Here is a 19,328-nt window from a genome sequence, read left to right as displayed (position 1 = left end):
CGGCCTAACTAAGGTTCTATAAAGCTGCAACATGACTTGCCAATTTTTAAACTCATTGCCCTGGCCAATGAAGGCAAGCATGCCGTCTGCCTTCTTGATTACCTTCTCCACCTGCATTGCCACTTTCAGTGACCTGTGTACCTGTACACCCAGATCTCTCTGCCTATCAATACTCTTAAGGGTTCTGCCATTTACTGTATATTTCTGAACTGTATTAGGCTTTCCAAAATGCATTACCTCACATTGGTCTGGATTAAACTTCATTTGCCATCTCTCCGCCCAAGCCTCCAACCGATCTGTATCCTCTGATGGTCCTCATCGCTATCCGCAAATCCATCAACCTTCGTGTCGTCCGCAAACTTACTAATCAAACCAGTTACATCTTCCTCCAAATCATTTATATATATATATTACAAACAGCAAAGGTCCGTGACGAACACCACTTGTCACAGCCCTCCTTTCAGAAATGCACCCTTTCACTGCTACCCTCTGTCTTCTATGACCGAGCCAGTTTTGTATCCACCTTGCCAGCTCACATCTAATTCCATGTGATTTCACCTTCTGCACCAGTCTGCCATGAGGGACCTTGTCAAAGGCCTTACTGAAGTCCATGTAGACAACATCCACTGCCCTACCCATATCAATCATCTTTGTCACTTCCTCGAAAAACTCGATCAAGTTAGTGAGGCATGACTGCCCCTTCACAAAATGTTGCCTCTCGCTAATACGTCCACTTATTTCCAAGTGAGAGTAAATTCTGTCTCGAAGAATCCTCTCCAATAATTTCCCTACCACTGATGTAAGGCTCACCGGTTTATAATTACCTGGATTATTCTTGCTACCCTTCTTAAACAAAGGAACAACATTGGCTATTCTCCAATCCTCTGGGACCTCCCCTGTAGCCAGTGAGGATACAAAGATTTCTCTCAAGGCCCCAGCAATTTCCTCCCTTGCCTCTCTCAGTATTCTGGGGTATATCCCATCAGGCCCTAGGGACTTATCTACCTTAATGTTTCTCAAAAACCCCAATACTTCCTCCTTTGTGGTCTCAACATGTATCAAACTATCTACACATCCTTTCCCAGACTCATCATCCAACAAGTCCTTCTCTTTGGTGAATACTGACACAAAGTATGCATTTCCTCTGGCTCCACGCATAGATTCCCTCCCCTGTCCTTGAGTGGGCCAATCCTCTCCCTGGCTACTCTCCTGTTCTTTATATATGTATAAAAAGCCTTGGGATTTTCCTTAATCCTGCTGGCCAATGACTTCTCATGACCCCTTTTGAATATGGTGTCACGTCCAGTGAACCTCTAAGTGTCTTGCAGTAGCTATATCATCAAGCAGTGTATGCAGCCAATCACACTGAAGTATTCTCACAGACAGCAAGCCAGGAAGTAAGGATCTATGAATCCTTCCCCTTTTTGTTTTTAAATTTTACAGGTAGTGAAATAAGTGATTGGGAGACATGCATAGTTTAAGAAGCTAAGATACCGTAAGCAAACTTTAAAGCAGCAAATGTGAACTTATGCTGTTAAAAAACACAGTTCATCCAACACCTGTACGTTTCTTCAGGGATTTTATAGTGAGACTAACAGCAGTCAACTATAAATCCTCATAATTCAATGATTCTCTATTTATTACTGTCTTCAGGGACTTCAACAGCACACCCAGTGGGGAAGTGTATAAACACCAGCAGCATTATTCTCATCACCAGCGTAAAGTCTGGGCCGATATTTAAATATAGGCTTCTGCTTCATTTATCATGGATCAAGTGTTAGGATTCAAAAACTGGTAATACGCCCACTTGCTCACCCAGAATTCAAAGATCTTGCATAACCTTGTTTTCCTCTCTGATGACGGACTGAATGTATTATCAGATTTTTATGGCTTCAAAAACGTCTGGTTTAACATGAAAAGTAAGGCACAAAAAATGCTTTAAAAAACCCACAGGAAGTTGGAATTTCTTAATGAACTCAATTGGGTGAGCGGAAATCAGGTTTGTGACTGTAGCCATCTGGAGGGAGACAAAGGCTACTTTAAAACAGACATTGGACCGGGTGTTTTCAGGAAAGTTCCGGAATACTATTTCCTCAGCTCATAGCAATGTCCTTGTAAAGTGTTAAGGAATTTATCTGAACTCTATTAAGCATCATTCATTGCAATTACAAGGGATTAAGTTGAACACATTTTATAAAATATCATAAAATATCATATAAAAAGACTCCATGGTGATTTTAATGATTATTCCTGCACATGGAACACAGGATTTTCCTGAAACTAGTCTTTGATGATTTGACTTTCTAGAAAAATTATGAAAATTTTATGAGACACTTTTTAGGCAAGAACAGTGCAGCTTCAACAACACTAAAAAAGCTCGACACCAATCAGGACAAAGCAGCCTGCTTGTCTGTCACCCCATCTGGTGGCAGCAGCAGTGTGTACCATCCACAGGATGCACTGCAGCAACTCACCATGGCTCCTTTGATAGCACGTTCCAAAGCTATGACTTCCACCACCTAAGACAAAGCAGCAGACACATGGGAACGCCATCACCTGCAAGCTCCCGCCAAGGCACACACCATCCTGACTTGGAAATATATCGTCATTCCTCCACTGGGTCAAAATCTTGGCACTTCCTCCTTACAACACTGTGGGTGCACCTACATCACATGGACTGCAGCGATTCAAGATGGCAGTTCACCACCACCTACTCAAAGGCAAGTTGGGATAGGCAATATGGCCTAGTCAGCAACGCTCACATCACATGAACGAAGAAAAAACAAACTGTGCAGATGAAAATGGTTTTTGTTTAATTTTGTTAAATGCTGTAGGAAGCAGTTGCATTCCTTTCTTCTTCCATCTGTTTAAACTCCTCAATCTGCCAAGACCTTTGGGGCTCCTCCAATTCTGGCTTCTTGTGCAACCCCGAGTTCCTTAAATCACTCTGCTGCCCTTTCCTCCTTCATGTTGGTCCTTAAAACCTCTTTCTCTGACCATGCTTTTAGACAGCTGTGCAAGTTTGTCTTCTGTGGCTTGAAATCGACGCTTGCTTTGAGATTTGGCCAGAATTATGGAAACTCCATAATTCAATTAAATAATAGCAGCAAGATGGAAATGGAACAAGAGATTGAAGGGCAGAATTAACCAACCCAGGTGAGATTAAGACAAAGATAAAAGAGACAGAAATAAAAGTTTCTGATTTCCACCTATAACTCTACACGTATTGGAGACCGATTTAACTCAATCATTTCCTCACTACCATTTAAACAGCTCAATTCCAAAAGATGTCATGTACCTATCTGCCCGCCCAAGCCAGGTCAGAATCTCAGGATCTCTGACTTTGCACAAACTCTTATTAAGAGCAGAATAAGAAGGCCCACCATCTTTTTCTTGCTTTACAAACTCTTATTAAGAGCTTGTAAAGCAAGAAAAAGATGGTGGACCTTCTTATTCCGCTATCTTCTCTTGGCTCTGCTTACATCTAGGCCTCCGAGATTTTACCAGGATCTTTATCTTTTAGTTCCTATACAGCAGGCTGCCTGTTTCCACATTCTGTGCGTTTTCTTTAACATCTCCAGGGTCAATAGAACACTTGGTCAATGAAGGCTTGAATCACAGTTTCCCATCAAGTGACCTCTTGGCTGCCAGGGGAATTAACAAGCAGGCTTAAAAATATATAGTCTAGTCTGAGTAATATCATTTCACAACTAGCAAAGACTTTAATTTACAGTCAGTCATAGTACTTTAGTTAGTTCCCTTTAATTAGCAAGAAAACTGGACATAGGGATTTCCCAGGATGTGGCCGCTGTCAGTTTATTTCTGATTACAGTGAGCACTGATAACTTCACCATTAATTCTACTTCTGACTCTGAGCCTATGTTTCATAAAGGGCCGAGAAAGCTCGATAAAAGGTCCTCTATTTGAAACTGTAGAGCTATAGATTTTAAGATCGAGCCATCTTTACATAGGTCACCTTGCGAACAACATTGGTCATTATGCAGTGCCTGGATGGCTGCCTTTCACTGCAACGACTGAGCTGTACACAATATTCCAAATCTGATATAACCGCAGCTGTACAGAAATAGTATGATTTCCACCAATTTGGCAGTAGAACAAAGTGGTCTCTATTTTTTTATAAACTCCTTGCTATGTTATACTGGACACGGCCAGCAATGTTCCTTGTCATTTTCAATTTGCACTTTGAGAAAATCACTCCCCCACAGAATAAATGATCCATCTCTCAGAAATTATTAAACAAATCTGACGTTATTGAAGAAAAAATGGCCTATCACTGAGACTGCCTGTGACAATTAGAGATAATTTTGGAAAAAATGTTTTCTTCCTTTCTCTTAGCTCTGCACCCTGCCTGACCTGATCTTGGGGGAATTCTGCCTCAGTTGATCTGAGTTTGTGAATTCCAGGGATAGGGGAATGACTTATGAATGGACTGAGCTAAGTCCTTATACAGCACACTGGAACTCAGAAATCAAGGTACGGCAAGTCCTCGCTTTAAATCACCCCACCTAATGTTATGCTGTTTTCTTCAATTGTTTTATTCTTTAGGGCTTGTTTTTCCGGTATGCGTCGAAGGCTGAGGTGCACATCGTCACTGCCATCAACAGAGCAAAGGAAGGGTACTGGTGTGCAGGAGTTGACTTGGAGATTCCCAGTTCAGCCCAACTTGATCGCTGCCTCACTCTCTGACCCTCCCCTCACCTCCTTTGTGGTTTGCTTGCTTCCTCACTCCAAATGCCCAAAAGTACTACAGTATTGCTTCTCACCCAGATAAAAGAGACCTGGGAGAGACTCACTGGGGATTAAGGGAGAAACTCGTGATGGAACCGTACTCCATTATACATTATTATGGGAAAATCTGACTTGCTTAACATCTTCTGGCTCAAAGTCACATTTTTAAAGAACACAACTAGGGCGTTAAGTGAGGAATTGCTGTACCAAAAATCACAAATATGAATTATGTCAACAACAGCTTGCATTTAAATATCACCTAAAATATAGTAAACCATTTGAAGGTGCTTCACAGGAATACAGTCAGACAAAATGGGGACATAGAATCATAGAAACCCTACAGTGCAGAAAGAGGCCATTCGGCCCATCGAGTCTGCACCGACCACAATCCCACCCAGGCCCTACCCCCATATCCCTATATATTTACCCCCTAATCCCTCTAACCTACGCATCTCAGGCACTAAGGGGCAATTTTAGCACGGCCAATCAACCTAACCCGCACATCTTTGGACTGTGGGAGGAAACCGGAGCACCCAGAGGAAACCCACGCAGACACGAGGAGAATGTGCAAACTCCACACAGGGAGTGACCCAAGCTGGGAATCGAACCCAGGTCCCTGGAGCTGTGAAGCAGCAGTGCTAACCTCTCTGCTACCGTGCCGAAAAAATATGAGGATACGTTTTTTCACCCAGATGGTTGTGGGGGTCTGGAACTCGCTGTTTGAAAGGGCAGTGGAGGCAGAAACCCTCAATTCATTTAAAAGGTGTCTGCATATGACCTCAAATGCTGTAACCTGCAGGGCTATGGACCAAATGCTGGAAATTGGGATTAGGCTGGGAGGCTCATTTTTTGGCCAGTGCAGACCATGATGGGCCAAGCGGTCTCATTTTGTGCTGTCAACGCTCTGTGATGCTAAAAACTGTAAGAGTTTTAACAACACCAGGTTAAAGTCCAACAGGTTTATTTGGTAGCAAATACCATTAGCTTTCGGAGCGCTGCTCCTTCGTCAGATGGAGTGGAAACTCTTACTGTGTTCACCCCAGTCCAACGCCGGCATCTCCACATCATGCTAAAAACTGACAGAGAGCTAAAAAAAAGAGGGCATGAGGATAGGTCACCAAAAGCATGGTCAGAGACAAGCCTCAAGGGGAACACGAAAGCAAAAATTAAAGTTGGAGAGATTTAGGCAATTTCAGAGCTTCATATCTAGACAGGTGAAGGCATAGTCATCAATGATAGAGCAAAGGCATGTATTAGAAGCCAGTACTGGACAAACAAAGAGCACTGAAGGATCCAGGTCTGGAGGAGGCTACAGAGCTAGGCTGGGGCCAGACCATGGAGGGATTTGAATACAAGGACGAAAATTTTAAATTTGGTAGGCCACTAGCCAAAATTAGACAGCTGGCACAACGGCACTAAGTGAACGGGACTTGGTAGGGCTTGTCCTACAGCACTTATGCTGAAAGTTTGTTCTTTAAATTCCAGTAGAGATTAATTCCACAAGGCAAGAAGAGGTGAAGAAAATCAATCAAAAGAGAAACTGAAATGTCATTTAAAAAAATATCTGCTTTAGCTTGTCTTCTGTAGGTTTGTGTGTCACAAATCTTAGGTGTCAGTGCTGGTGATTGCAAAGCACATGAGTGAAGTAGAAATTTCTCCTGGTATAAGTACTACAGATGAGGTTAAGCTCTGCAATTAGAGACAGAGCTGGGTTAATTGGCTAAAGCTGCTCGCGCACACACCTCGTAGAAACCAAGCTATAGGGAGCGAGAGAGAGAGAGAGATGAGTCTGAACAACTTCAGAGTGAGTCAAAACAGTGTTGGATAATACCTTCAGTCAGGGTAGGTGGGATGACGATATCAAAGACAAGAGATTAATTTTCTTTATGAATAATGAGGGGCATAGATAAGGTAGATAGTCAAAATCTTTTCCCAAAGGTCCTAAACAAAAGGGCATAGGTTTAAGGGAGAGGGGAGAGATACAAAAGGGTCCAGAGGGGCAATTTTTTAACTCAGAGGGTGGTGAGTGTCTGGAACGAGCTGCCAGAGGCAGTAGTAGAGGCGGGTACAATTTTGTCTTTTAAAAAGCATTTAGACAGTTACATGGGTAAGATGGGTATAGAGGGATACGGGCCAAATGCGGACGATTGGGATTAGCTTAATGGTTAAAAACTGGGTGGCATGGATAAGTTGGGCCGAAGGGCCTGTTTCCATGCTGTAAACCTCTATGACTCTATTTTTCCTGTTTTAGGAAAGTCAGTTGCTTCTCATTAACCCAAAACATTGCTGCATTATTGTAAAACATGACTGTAATGGAAAGTTACATCAAGTTCTCAAAATGTCTTGTTTTTCAGAGTTGTAAAACCATAAACTCTCGAATTTATCACAGATTTAATTAGCAGCACAGGATACAACCAAGTTCTTTGATTATGAGCAGTTCAATAGAGAATGGTCGTACACACTGGTTCACTGGTCCCATAAATTCACTCACCGTTTTACAGCTCACCACTCTGCACTTCAACTCACGGATGTTTTTCATTTTTTCTTCCATTTGCTCTTTCTTCACCAGTGGTTCAAAGTATTGCTCTTGAAGCTCTGCCTCTACCTGTTGAAACATAAGACAGCTCTCAATCCTGTTACCAGATCACAGTTAGTATTTCTGAATGGAATATATACCTTTAAGCAAAATTAAAGCTAAAATACAAACATTAACAAATATTTTTCATGTATCTACAGCTTATTGGTCGGTGTATACACACACATTATATATATGCCAATGCTCATTAGAACTAGGGGATGCAGCTTAAAAATAAGGGATCTCCCATTTAAGACGGAGATGGGAAGAAAGTTCTTCTTTCAGGGGGTCATGAGTCTTTGAAACTCTCCTTCCCAGGGAGTGGTACCATCATTGAATAATTTTAAGGTAGAGATAGGTAGATTTTTAAGATTCCTTAACAAGGGAGTCAAGCTTATTGAGGGTTGGGGGAAGGTGGAGTTGAGTTCATAATCAGATCAGCCAGGAATTTGCCGAATGGAGGAGCAGGTTCGAGGGGCAAATGGCCTACGCCTAACTCGTATGTTAGACAGGCCACAATTAGTAAAGACTAGGAAAATTCTAAGCGATTAATCACTATTGCCCTGATGTTTTAAAATTCAACTTCTTCTTTCAATTACAGAAAGAATGAACTTGCATTTACATAGCACTTTTCATGGCCAAAGGACATCCCAAAATACTTCATAGGCAATAAACTTTGGAGTAATGAACTGTTGTAATGTGGAGATTGGAGGTGGAGTACCAGATTGGATTGGCTGACTGACAGAAAACAGAGGGTCGGGAAAAATGGGTCCTTCTCTGGCTGGCGAAATGTAACTGCTGGAGTGCCGCAGGGGTCAGTCCTCGAGGACTGTTTACAATCTATATAAATGATCTGCAAGCAAGGACAATGTGTAACATAGCAAAATTTGCAGATGATACTAAAATAGGTGGGTAAGCAGGCAGTGAAGAGGATACAAAGATTCTACAGGCGGATATAGATAGGCTAGGAGAATGGGAAAAAATTTGGCAGATGGAGCTTAACGTGGATATGTGCGAGGTTGTCCATTTTGGTAGAAAAAATAGAAAGGCAAATGGAAAGCAGATTCAAAATTCATCTTGGCAGAGGGATCTGGGTGTCTGTGTTCATGAATCATAGAAAGTCAGTATGCAGGTGCAGCATGTAATAAAAAAGGCAAATGGGATGTTGGCATTTATTGCAAAGGGACTGGAGAGTAAAAGTAGAGAAGTGTTGTAGCAATTGTATCGGGTATTGGTGAGACCACATCTGGAGTATTGTGTCCAGTTTTGGTCTCCTTATTTGAGGAAGGATGTGGTGGCATTGGAGGCAGTTCAGGAGGAGGTTCACCCGATTGATTCCGGGGTTGACATATGAGGAGAGATTAAACAGTTTGGACTTGTAGGATGAGAGGGATCTGATATAAAATTTTAAAAGGGATTGATAAAGTAAATGTAGACCAAATGTTTCCTCTTATGGGGCAACCTAGAACAAGAGGTCACAGGTATAGAGGTCAGAGATCTACAAAATTATGAGAAGCATAGACAGGGTGGTTAGTCAGAGGCTTTTTCCAAGGGTGGAAGTATCAATTACAAGGGGGCACAGGTTCAAAGGGGAGAGTTTAAGGGAAGTTTTTCACGCAGAGTGGTGGGTGACTGGTACATTAGCACTGCCAGAGGTGGTGGAAGCAGGTACATTAGCACCATTAAAGAGGCATCTGGATGGGGAGCTAATAGAGGGATGCGGATCGAGTAAGGGCAGAAGATTTCTTCTTTAGTTTAGTGAAGGCATCATGATCGGCACAGGCTTGGAGGGCTTAAGGGCCTGTTCCTGTGGTGTACTTTTCTTTGTAGAGGTTGAGAACGGATAGATTTAAAACTGAGATGAAGAGGGACTACTTCTCACAGAGGGTGGTGAATTTGTGGAACTCGCTGTCCACAGCGTGGTTTTGAATGGTTTCAAGAGGGAGATAAACATATTTCTAATTTAAAAAAGGGAAAGAGGGATATGGAGAACAGGTTGGGAGGTGGATTCGAGACCAGGGAGAGATCAGCCGTGATCTGATTGAATGGCGGAGCAGGCTCGAAGGGCTGAATTTACTTTATCTGCTCTTAATCCCTACGTTCCTATGAGATACACAGCTGCACTCTTGCACCACAGTCAATTTTTTTTCTTTCACAGGAGGTTGCTTGTAAGGTCAGCATTTAATGGCCATTCCTAATTGCCCTTGAGAAGGTGGTGGTGAGCTGCCTTCTTGAAAGGCTGTAGTCCACGTGGTGTAGGAACACCACACCAACTGTGCAGTTAGGAATGGAATTCCAGAATTTTGACCCAGCAACAGTGAATGAATGGATCCAAGTCAGGATGGTGAGTGACTTGGAGGGGAACTCACATCTGGCAGTGTTCTCAATAAAGATTAAAAGATGAGATAGCATGTTTAAATTGAGGCTGTCTACCTTCTCAAGTGGGGGTAAAATATCCCATGGCGGCTATTTCGAAGAAGAGCAGACAAGTTTTCGCCAGGGACCTGGCCAATATTTATCCCTCAACCTACATCACAAAACAATCCAGCCAATATAACATTGTTGTTTGTGGCAGCAGTATTTCCTACATTACAAGTGACTACACTACAGAAAGTACTTCACAGGCTCTAAAGTGCTTTGGGATGTCCTGTGTAGAAGCTGCTACATAAATACAAGTCTTACTATCTTTGAGATGTCAGCCTAGATTAGGTGCTCAACTCTCTGGGCGCTTGATAGACCCATGACCTTATTAATCGGGAGAGGGCACTACCATTCTTGATGGACATTTAAAAAAGATGAGGACTCAGAATTGGGGATGATATATCATAGAGTCCCTACAGTGCAGAAGAGGTAATTCGGCCCATCGAGTGTGCCCTGACTATATGAGCATCCCACCTCAGCCCTTTGCCCTGCCCCATCCTCGCAACTGTTCAAGAAGGGAACAAGAAAAAAGATGGAAAATTATAGGCCAATTAGCCTAACCTCAGTTGTTGGCAAAATTCTAGAATCCATCGTTAAGGATGAGATCTCTAAATTCTTGGAAGTGCAGGGTCGGATTAAGACAAGTCAGCATGGATTTAGTAAGGGGAGGTCGTGCCTGACAAACCTGTTAGAGTTCTTTGAAGAGATAACAAATAGGTTAGACCAAGGAGAGCCAATGGATGTTATCTATCTTGACTTCCAAAAGGCCTTTGACAAGGTGCCTCACGGGAGACTGCTGAGTAAAATAAGGGCCCATGGTATTCGAGGCAAGGTACTAACATGGATTGACGATTGGCTGTCAGACAGAAGGCAGAGAGTTGGGATAAAAGGTTCTTTCTCAGAATGGCAACCGGTGACAAGTGGTGTCCCGCAGGGTTCAGTGTTGGGGCCACAGCTGTTCTCTTTATATATTAACGATCTAGATGACGGGACTGGGAGCATTCTGGCCAAGTTTGCCGATGATACAAAGATAGGTGGAGGGGCAGGTAGTATTGAGGAGGTGGGGAGGCTGCAGAAAGATTTAGACAGTTTAGGAGAGTGGTCCAAGAAGTGGCTGATGAAATTCAACGTGGGCAAGTGCGAGGTCGTACACTTTGGAAAAAAGAATAGAGGCATGGACTATTTTCTAAACGGTGACAAAATTCATAATGCTAAAGTGCAAAGGGACTTGGGAGTCCTAGTCCAGGATTCTCTAAAGGTAAACTTGCAGGTTGAGTCCGTAATTAAGAAAGCAAATGTAATGTTGTCATTTATCTCAAGAGGCTTGGAATACAAAAGCAGGGATGTACTTCTGAGGCTTTATAAAGCACTGGTTAGGCCCCATTTGGAGTACTGTGAGCAATTTTGGGCCCCACACCTCAGGAAGGACATACTGGCACTGGAGCGGGTCCAGCGGAGATTCACACGGATGATCCCAGGAATGGTAGGCCTGACATACGATGAACTTCTGAGGATCGTGGGATTATATTCATTGGAGTTTAGGAGGTTGAGGGGAGATCTGATAGAAACTTACAAGATAATGAACGGCTTAGATAGGATGGACGTAGGGAAGTTGTTTCCATTAACAGGGGAGACTAGGACGCGGGGGCACAGCCTTAGAATAAAAGGGAGTCACTTTAGAACAGAGATGAGGAGAAATTTCTTCAGCCAGAGAGTGGTGGGTCTGTGGAATTCATTGCCACAGAGGGCTGTGGAGGCCGAGACGTTGAGCGTCTTCAAGACAGAAATTGATAAATTCTTGATTTCTCGAGGAATTAAGGGCTATGGGGAGAGAGCGGGTAAATGGAGTTGAAATCAACCATGATTGAATGGTGGAGTGGACTCGATGGGCCGAATGGCCTTACTTCCGCTCCTATGTCTTATGGTCTTATGGTCTTAACCCCACACATTTACCATGGCTCATCCATCTAACCTACACATCTTGGGGTAATTTACAATGGCCAATCCATCTAATCTGCACATTTTTGGACTGAGAGAGGAGACTGCAGCACCTAGAGGAAACCTATGCAGGCACATGGAGAATGGGCAAACTCCACACGGACAGGCCAGAATTGAACCCGGGTCCCTGGAGCTATGAGGCAGTGGTGCTAACACTATGCCACGGTGCTGCCCTGGCATGGATAGAGGATTGGTTAATGTACAGGAAGCAAAAAGTAGGAAGCAACAGGGAACTTTTTAGTTGGCAGGCTGCAACTAGTGGAGTGCTGCAAGTTTCAGTGCTGGATCTCAGCTTATTAAAAATTATTTTAATAACTTAGGTTACTGTGGGAGGCGAGGGAAGAGATTGCAGAGCCTCTGGCGATGATCTTTGCATCGTCGATGGAGACGGGAGAGGTTCCGGAGGATTGTGGATGTGGTTCCTATATTCAAGAAAGGGAATAGTGTTAGCCCAGGAAATTACCGACCGGTGAGTCTAACCTCAGTGGTTGGTAAGTTGGAGAAGATCCTGAGGGACAGGATTTATGAACATTTAGAGAAGTTTAGTCTGCTCAAAAGTAGTCAGCACGGCTTTGTCAAAGGCAAATCGTGTCTTACGAGCCTGGTGGAGTTCTTTGAAAATGTGACTAAACACATTGACAAAGGAAAAGCGGTAGATGTGGTTTACATGGACTTCAGCAAGGCGTTCGATAAGGTTCCCCATGCAAGACTTCTTGAGAAAGTGAGAGGGCATGGGATCCAAGGGGCTGTTGCCTTGTGGATTCAGAACTGGCTTGCCTGCAGAAGGCAGAGAGTGGTTGTAGATGGGTCTTTTTCTGAATGGAGGTTGGTCACCAGTGGAGTGCCCCAGGGATCTGTTCTGGGACCCTTGCTGTTTGTCATTTTCATAAATGACCTGGATGAGGAAGAGGAGGGATGGGTTGGTAAGTTTGCCGATGACACGAAGGTTGGTGGTGTTGTGGATAGGTTGGAGGGATGTCAGAAGCTGCAGCGTGACATAGATAGGATGCAAGACTGGGCGGAGAAGTGGCAGATGGACTCCAACCCGGATAAATGTGTAGTGGTCCATTTTGGTAGGTCAAATGGGATGAAGGAGTATAGTATCAAGGGTAAGACTCCTAGCAGTGTCGAGGATCAGAAGGACCTTGGGGTCCGGGTCCATGGGACTCTTAAATTGGCCTCGCAGGTCGAGGAGGTGGTTAAGAAGGTGTATGGTGTGCTGGCCTTCATCAATCGAGGGATTGAGTTTGAGTCGGGAGATAATGATGCAGCTTTATAAGACTCTCGTCAGACCCCACTTGGAGTACTGTGCTCAGTTCTGGTCGCCTCATTACAGGAGGGATGTGGAAATGATTGAAAGGGTGCAGAGAAGATTTACAAGGATGTTGCCTGGATTGGTTGGCATGCCTTATGAGGATAGGCTGAGGGAGCTCGGTCTTTTCCCCTTGGAGAGACAAAGGATGAGAGGTGACCTGATAGAGGTGTACAAGATGTTGAGAGGTATAGATTGGGTGGATTCTCGGAGGCTTTTTCCCAGGGCTGAAATGGCTGCTATGAGAGGACACAGGTTTAAGGTGCTGGGGAGTAGGTACAGAGGAGATGTCAGGGGTAAGTTTTTCACTCAGAGGGTGGTGGGTGAGTGGAATCGGCTGTCGTCAGTGGTGGTGGAGGCAAACTCGATAGGGTCTTTTAAGAGACTTCTGGATGAGTACATGGGACTTAATAGGATTGAGGGTTATAGGTAAGCCTATATATAAGCCTAGGTAGGTAGGGACATGACCAGCGTAACTTGTGGGCCGAAGGGCCTGTTTGTGCTGTATTTTTTCTATGTTCTAACTTTGAAGAGACCAAGAGTGATGTGTCCAAGTTTGCTAACTATATAAAGCTAGATGGGACATAAGCTGGGAGGAGGACACAGATGTAAAAACAGAAAATTCAGGATAAGTCTGGCAGTATCTGTGGAGAGAGAAACAGAGTTAACATTTCGAGTTTGTATGGCTCTTCTCCAGAACCAGTTATGAAAAGAGAGGAAAGACAGCTTGAGTGGACAACAAGGTGGCAGATGGGTAATAATATGGGCAGGTGTGAGGTCATTCAAGTGTGAGGTAAGAAAGGCAGAATAAGTTTTAAATGGTGTGAAATTTCTAAAGTTAATGTTCAGAGAAACCTGGGTGTACTTTTACAAGGAACACAAAATTAACATGCAGGTCCAGCAAGCAATTAGGAAGGCAAATAACATGTCCCTTATTGCAAGGAGATTGGGGTACAAAAATAAGGATATCTTGCTCGAATTGTAAGGACTTTGGCGAATGCTGGAGTCCTCTGTGCAGTTTTAGTCTCCATATTTAAGGAAAGAATGGAGGTGGTATAGTGACAGTTCACTAGATTGGTTCCGAGGATTGGATAGTTGTCCTATGATGAGAAACTGACTAAATTGGGCCTATACGCTTTGGAGATTAGGAGAATCTCATTGAAACATGAAAGATTCTGAAAGGACATGACAGATTTGACATTGAGAGTTTGTTTCCCCTGGTTGGGCAATCTGGAATATGGGGAACAGCCTCATGGCCTAAACTCTGGAATTTAACCAAGCTTTTGGTCATCTGTCCTGACACCTCCTGATTAGGCTTGCGCCAAATTTTATTTGGTAGTTCTCCTGTGAAGTGAATAGGGTCGATGTTAAAGGTGTACATAAATACAAGTTGCTGTACTTCTTTTCATCAGGAAACAGAAATTCTTTCAACCCTCAAGCAATTTCAATTGTTCTGTCACCAGGGATTTTTAAGGTGTTAAGCTAAATATCAGTGTGATAAAGTTTATAAACATTTTGAGTAGAAGTAAGCATAATGCATGCATTGTGGTTATAACCATGATCCTTCACACAAACTGTGTGCGAGATAATGTCAATTACACAAATTAAAAGTAATATCTTAAAATATGGCATTTACCTTTCCACTCTTGTACAAATACTACCGCTCAATTCTAAAGGGTTGATTTGAACTTTTGATTTGAGAGACAGAGTGCAACACTGTTGACTGACCAACAGTAGGTGTGCATACTGGCAAAATGAGACAGGGAGGAAAAAAATTGCTCTTTGCGCACATTTTATAGCTTGCAAGAAGTCTGAGTTAGGCAGTGCTTTCATGCCAGATTATAAATGTCTTGTAGCAAAAGCAAATATGATTAAGTTCCCCCTGGCTCTGCCGAGTGGGACACAGACTGCCATTATATGATTAGTCAGTGGAGTTTCAACAGGAAAAACAGGGCCTGAACGTAAACCACAACTGGCCTTGTTCCATACTGTACAGTGTTGCAGTTAGACAGGAGAGACAGAGACAGACTGGTCGTACTTCTTGCATTGCGCCAACATGTCTCGACCTTGCGTTCAGTATTTTCTGAAACTCTTCGGAGTCCAGGTACTCCAGCTGTGAACGGTGCTTCTTTAGAGTTGGTTCATCATTTCCTTCATCTGAAGAAACAGAATTTAAAAACAGGTTTGGGTGCTAAAAAATCTTCATGCGTAAATGCTGAATAATTTTCTGTTTTAAAATGCTGCATTATTTGTTCACCACATATACCAAAGTTTACATTATAAGACCAACATACACTGAACTAGCCTGCCAATAAAACCCCCAAAGGTCTCGAGTTGATGCTGTGATGCAAGGCTGCCAAGCCCAGAGTGTCAGAGGCATGAACAATTTTCAATTTCTCTTCAAATATCTGTCCTCCTTCCCAATGGTTTTAATGATTTGCCACTAGATACAGACTTGGGCTGATAAGTGGCTTAACATTTGTGGCACCTGACATCCCCTTCCCATGACATTCAATTGCATTATCAACATTACTATCAGCCAGAAATGTAACTGGACTAGTCAGATAAATGGGGAGCTACAACAGCAAGTCTGCAGCAAGTAACTCATCTCATTCTGCAGTGAGTAACTCACCCCCTGATTCTCCCAAGTCTGTCGACACTCTACAAGGTAAACAGGAGTGCGATGAAATACTCTTCACTTGCATGAACAGTGCAGCTCCAACAACACTCAAGTCTGATACCACCCAAGGCAAAGCAGCCCTCTTGATTGGTGCCACATCCCGCACCTTAAATACTGACCATCTCCACACCATCAGCACACAGTGGCGGTAGTGTGTACCATCTACAAGGTACACCACAGTAACTTGCCGAAGTTCCTTCGACAGCACCTTCCAAACCGATGATTATTATCAACTAGAAAAATAAGGCAGCAGATGCATGGGAACACATGGAAGCTCCCCTCCAAGCCACACACAAGTCTGACTCGGACCATAAGGCCGTTCCTTCGCTGTCGCTAGGTCAAAAGTCTGGAACTCATTTCCTAACAGTGTTGTGAGTGTACCTACAGCACATGGACTAGAGCAGTTCAAGAAGGCAGCTCACCACCAGCTCCTCAAGTGCAATTCAGGATAAGCATTGAATGTCAGCAATCCTCACATCCGAAATACGAATAAAAAATATATCCTCGCAGCTGGAATGCTTTGATTGTTCTTTGCAGCAAGTGTCTTTTTTTAAAATGGGACAAAGGTTTGTGATGAGATAGATGGTTTTACTGCCTGATATTTCACTTGCCCTTATAGTCCTCACACTTATCTCGAACTACCTCTCTGTCAGCACCTTTAACTCCACTATGAAATCTGATTAGCTGAGGCAGCAGTAGATGCAGCTGATCTGTATTATAATCATATGATTTGGAGGCCAGTTAAATAATGCATTGTAGCAAATTTCTACAGATAAACAGCTTGGGGAAGTACTTCCAACAGCACAGTAGAGCAAATAATTGCGATGTGAAAACACCGTGCTGCACTTTAATAAAAACAACCCGGAACTTGCTGCCGGGGGAGGGAGTGGAAGCAGATACGATAAGTGAGTTTTAAGGGGCATCTTGCCAAATACATGAATAGGATGGGAATAGAGGGATATGGTCCCCGGAAGGGTAGGGGGTTTTAGTTCAGTCGGGCAGCATGGTCGGTGCAGGTTTGGAGGGCCGAAGGGCCTAATCCTGTGCTGTAATTTTCTTTGTTCTTTGTTCAAATAAGGAGGATCTGAAATATTAGTGTGAAACAAACAGGGAACCCAGTTACTAGAGATAATATCCATCACATGTCAGGAAGACGTTCCTCTTTTCAATTCGGAAACTACATCAGAGTTTCTTAAAGCATAAGGAGCACATCAGTAAGAAGACTCAGATAAATAGCTGGGATAGCAACTTCTGGGTTAGCAGTGAAAATACACACTAGCTTAGTCATTAAATTGTACAAAGGTAAATATTGTTTTTTTTTAAAGCATTGCTTTAGCATATGTTCGAATGCTCAGCCCTTGCTTGGAGTAGAAATGTGATCTTTCAATACAGCTGCCCACAAGATGATGAATGGATAACTGGGCGTAAATGGGAATTCCAGTCAGGGTACTATTCTATCCATCTGTGAATATTATACCACTGGGTTCTTAATGAAAAACAGAGCAGGCAGGAATTGTGACTAGTTGCTTTTATAAACACTTGTCTGTCGCTGCATCAGTACTGTAAGACAATAAACAAACCCTGATAATCCCTATAACTAGCAAGATTCCAGCAGCCTCGGAGCAAGCCAATTGTTATTGTGAAGACCCCGCGACACTGGAATTAAAATGAAACTGACCTGGTGGCAGAGATAGGAAATGGGAAAGTTCAATGACCCCCTAGTTAGAGGGAACCCTTAAGTAATATTTACTTCAGTGGTTTCTCCCTTCAGTATGAATATAGTGGTGTTGATGTGGCTCCGTATTTGAGGTTAGCAATGTTATACATGCGGCATGCCACCACAGCTTCTCACAAAACTGATGTGGTATGGACATGGCCAATGAAAACTAGGAGAACCTTATTTCCTTCACTTTCTCTCTACCCCCCCAGGTGCTGAATTATCTGAAAATAAAAATCTATATTTCTCCCTTACTTCTGTTATTGTCTTTTTGTATTTCAATATTTACCACTTTCCAACTTATTTTACGATTACACAACAGACCATGATATTTAGATGCAGATCCATACTGTGTAAAAGTACAAACTTGGCTTTTAAATCTACCTTGTTGATGTTTATTAAGATAGCAGCTAGGTCTTTGGTAGTTATTTAAATCACGAGAGGAATACACGACATTACCTAGTTTACACAATCATTTTCACCCTACGAATGTAAAGCATTCTCCACATGCGGAACAGGCAAATTTGCAATAGGTAGAATCAGGACAGTGCCAGGAATAGATTTATGACATTATCCTATATCTCTGTTATCTCCTCCAAATCCAAAACCCTCCAAAATATCGGTGTTCTTCTAATTCTGGCCTCTTGTCCATTCCCAATTATAATCGAGTCACCATTGGTGGCCGTGCCTTCAGTTGCCTGGGCCCTGAAATTCCCTCCCAGCCTCATTTTTCTCCTCTTAAGCCTCTTAAAAATCCATCGCTTTGACCAAGCTTTTTGTCACCTGACCCTATACCATGTGTGACTCAGTGTTATTACCTTGTTATATAATGCTCTTTTGTAACGCTCCCTAATGTTCTATAGCAGCACCGTGGAACATTTTTCATTATGTTAAATGTGCAATGCAAAAAGACATTGGTTTGTATTTTTGCAACGATGGAGAGCCTCCCTGCGTTGACGAAACATCCAACAAGCCTGAAAATCGAAGTCCCGTGTACAAACTACATTTTCACGGGAGTGGGAAAGGGGTCAAGTTGCGTTTTGCGCATGTGTTTTTCATGGAGGCAGCTGCCCACAGAATACGGCGGCTGCTTCCATTCATGTGTGAATTTGCTATAAGTGCTGATTAGAACTGGAAGAAGCAGATCTGAAAATTTGTGGATTTTTTTTGGATAACCAGGGTACCCTTTTGGAGAGGTAAGTAACCCTTTGGATACGGTCCCAGGATACCTATAGGGACATCAGCTGTCCTTTGGGGGAGGTCAGGTTCCTTTTGGGATTGTTAAAATTAGGAATGAGTGTGTGTGAAAAGTGTATAAACTCCTTGGATTCGGTGAAACTCAGAACTGTCAAAAACAACTATCAAAAGTGTCAAATTGAACTGTCAAAGGCATTAATGGCGGAATCCTGTTACAATGAACTGCATGCTTTAGTTTGCAAATGAGAGCAGCTGTTACTAATTGGGAACATCTTTTTATGAAGATTAGTGAATTATTTTTATGTATACAAGAACTGGTTAAACTGATGTCATCAGAAGTAAAGGGGAGACTGTGGCTATACTCTGTGGTGTTCTGTATAAATCGGTGTTAAGGAAAAGACTGGTTCCAGATCTGTCCTTTACTCAAAGTATGAACAATAACTTGAACAAAAAGGAGTTGACAAGGCACTTAAAGCACCTGGCCCTTGATGCTTCAAAAAAATTGTCTGGAGTGTTAAAAAAATAAATGCTTGCTATTTCACTGTCTGTTGACATAAACTTTAGGGCTACCATTACTGGATTAGTGCTGCATGATTGTTTTCACAAGCATTCATTATCACAGAGCTGCCATTTTACAGTTTTGTTGGCACCTCTTAGTGGTTATGGATTCTTTGAAGTG

At 42.8% G+C, this 19,328-nt stretch overlaps 1 protein-coding gene across 3 annotated transcripts in view; it reads right to left on the bottom strand.

Annotated features, from left to right (window-relative positions):
* Positions 1-19,328, bottom strand: part of mcm10 (minichromosome maintenance 10 replication initiation factor) — a 72,246-nt gene that overhangs the window by 15,621 nt on the left and 37,297 nt on the right. For all 3 annotated transcript variants that reach the window (XM_078234748.1, XM_078234747.1, XM_078234749.1), the window contains 2 exons: positions 15,094-15,212; positions 7,241-7,354 (listed from right to left, as the gene is read on the bottom strand). In XM_078234748.1, coding sequence (XP_078090874.1) covers positions 7,241-7,354; positions 15,094-15,212 — 233 coding nt within the window. The remainder of the gene's footprint in view (positions 1-7,240; positions 7,355-15,093; positions 15,213-19,328) is intronic.

The sequence above is a fragment of the Mustelus asterias genome, chromosome 19 (assembly GCF_964213995.1).
Source record: "Mustelus asterias chromosome 19, sMusAst1.hap1.1, whole genome shotgun sequence".
Lineage (NCBI taxonomy): Eukaryota > Metazoa > Chordata > Chondrichthyes > Carcharhiniformes > Triakidae > Mustelus > Mustelus asterias.
Note: the sequence above shows the minus strand (reverse complement) of the source record. Positions and strands in the feature narration are given on the sequence as shown.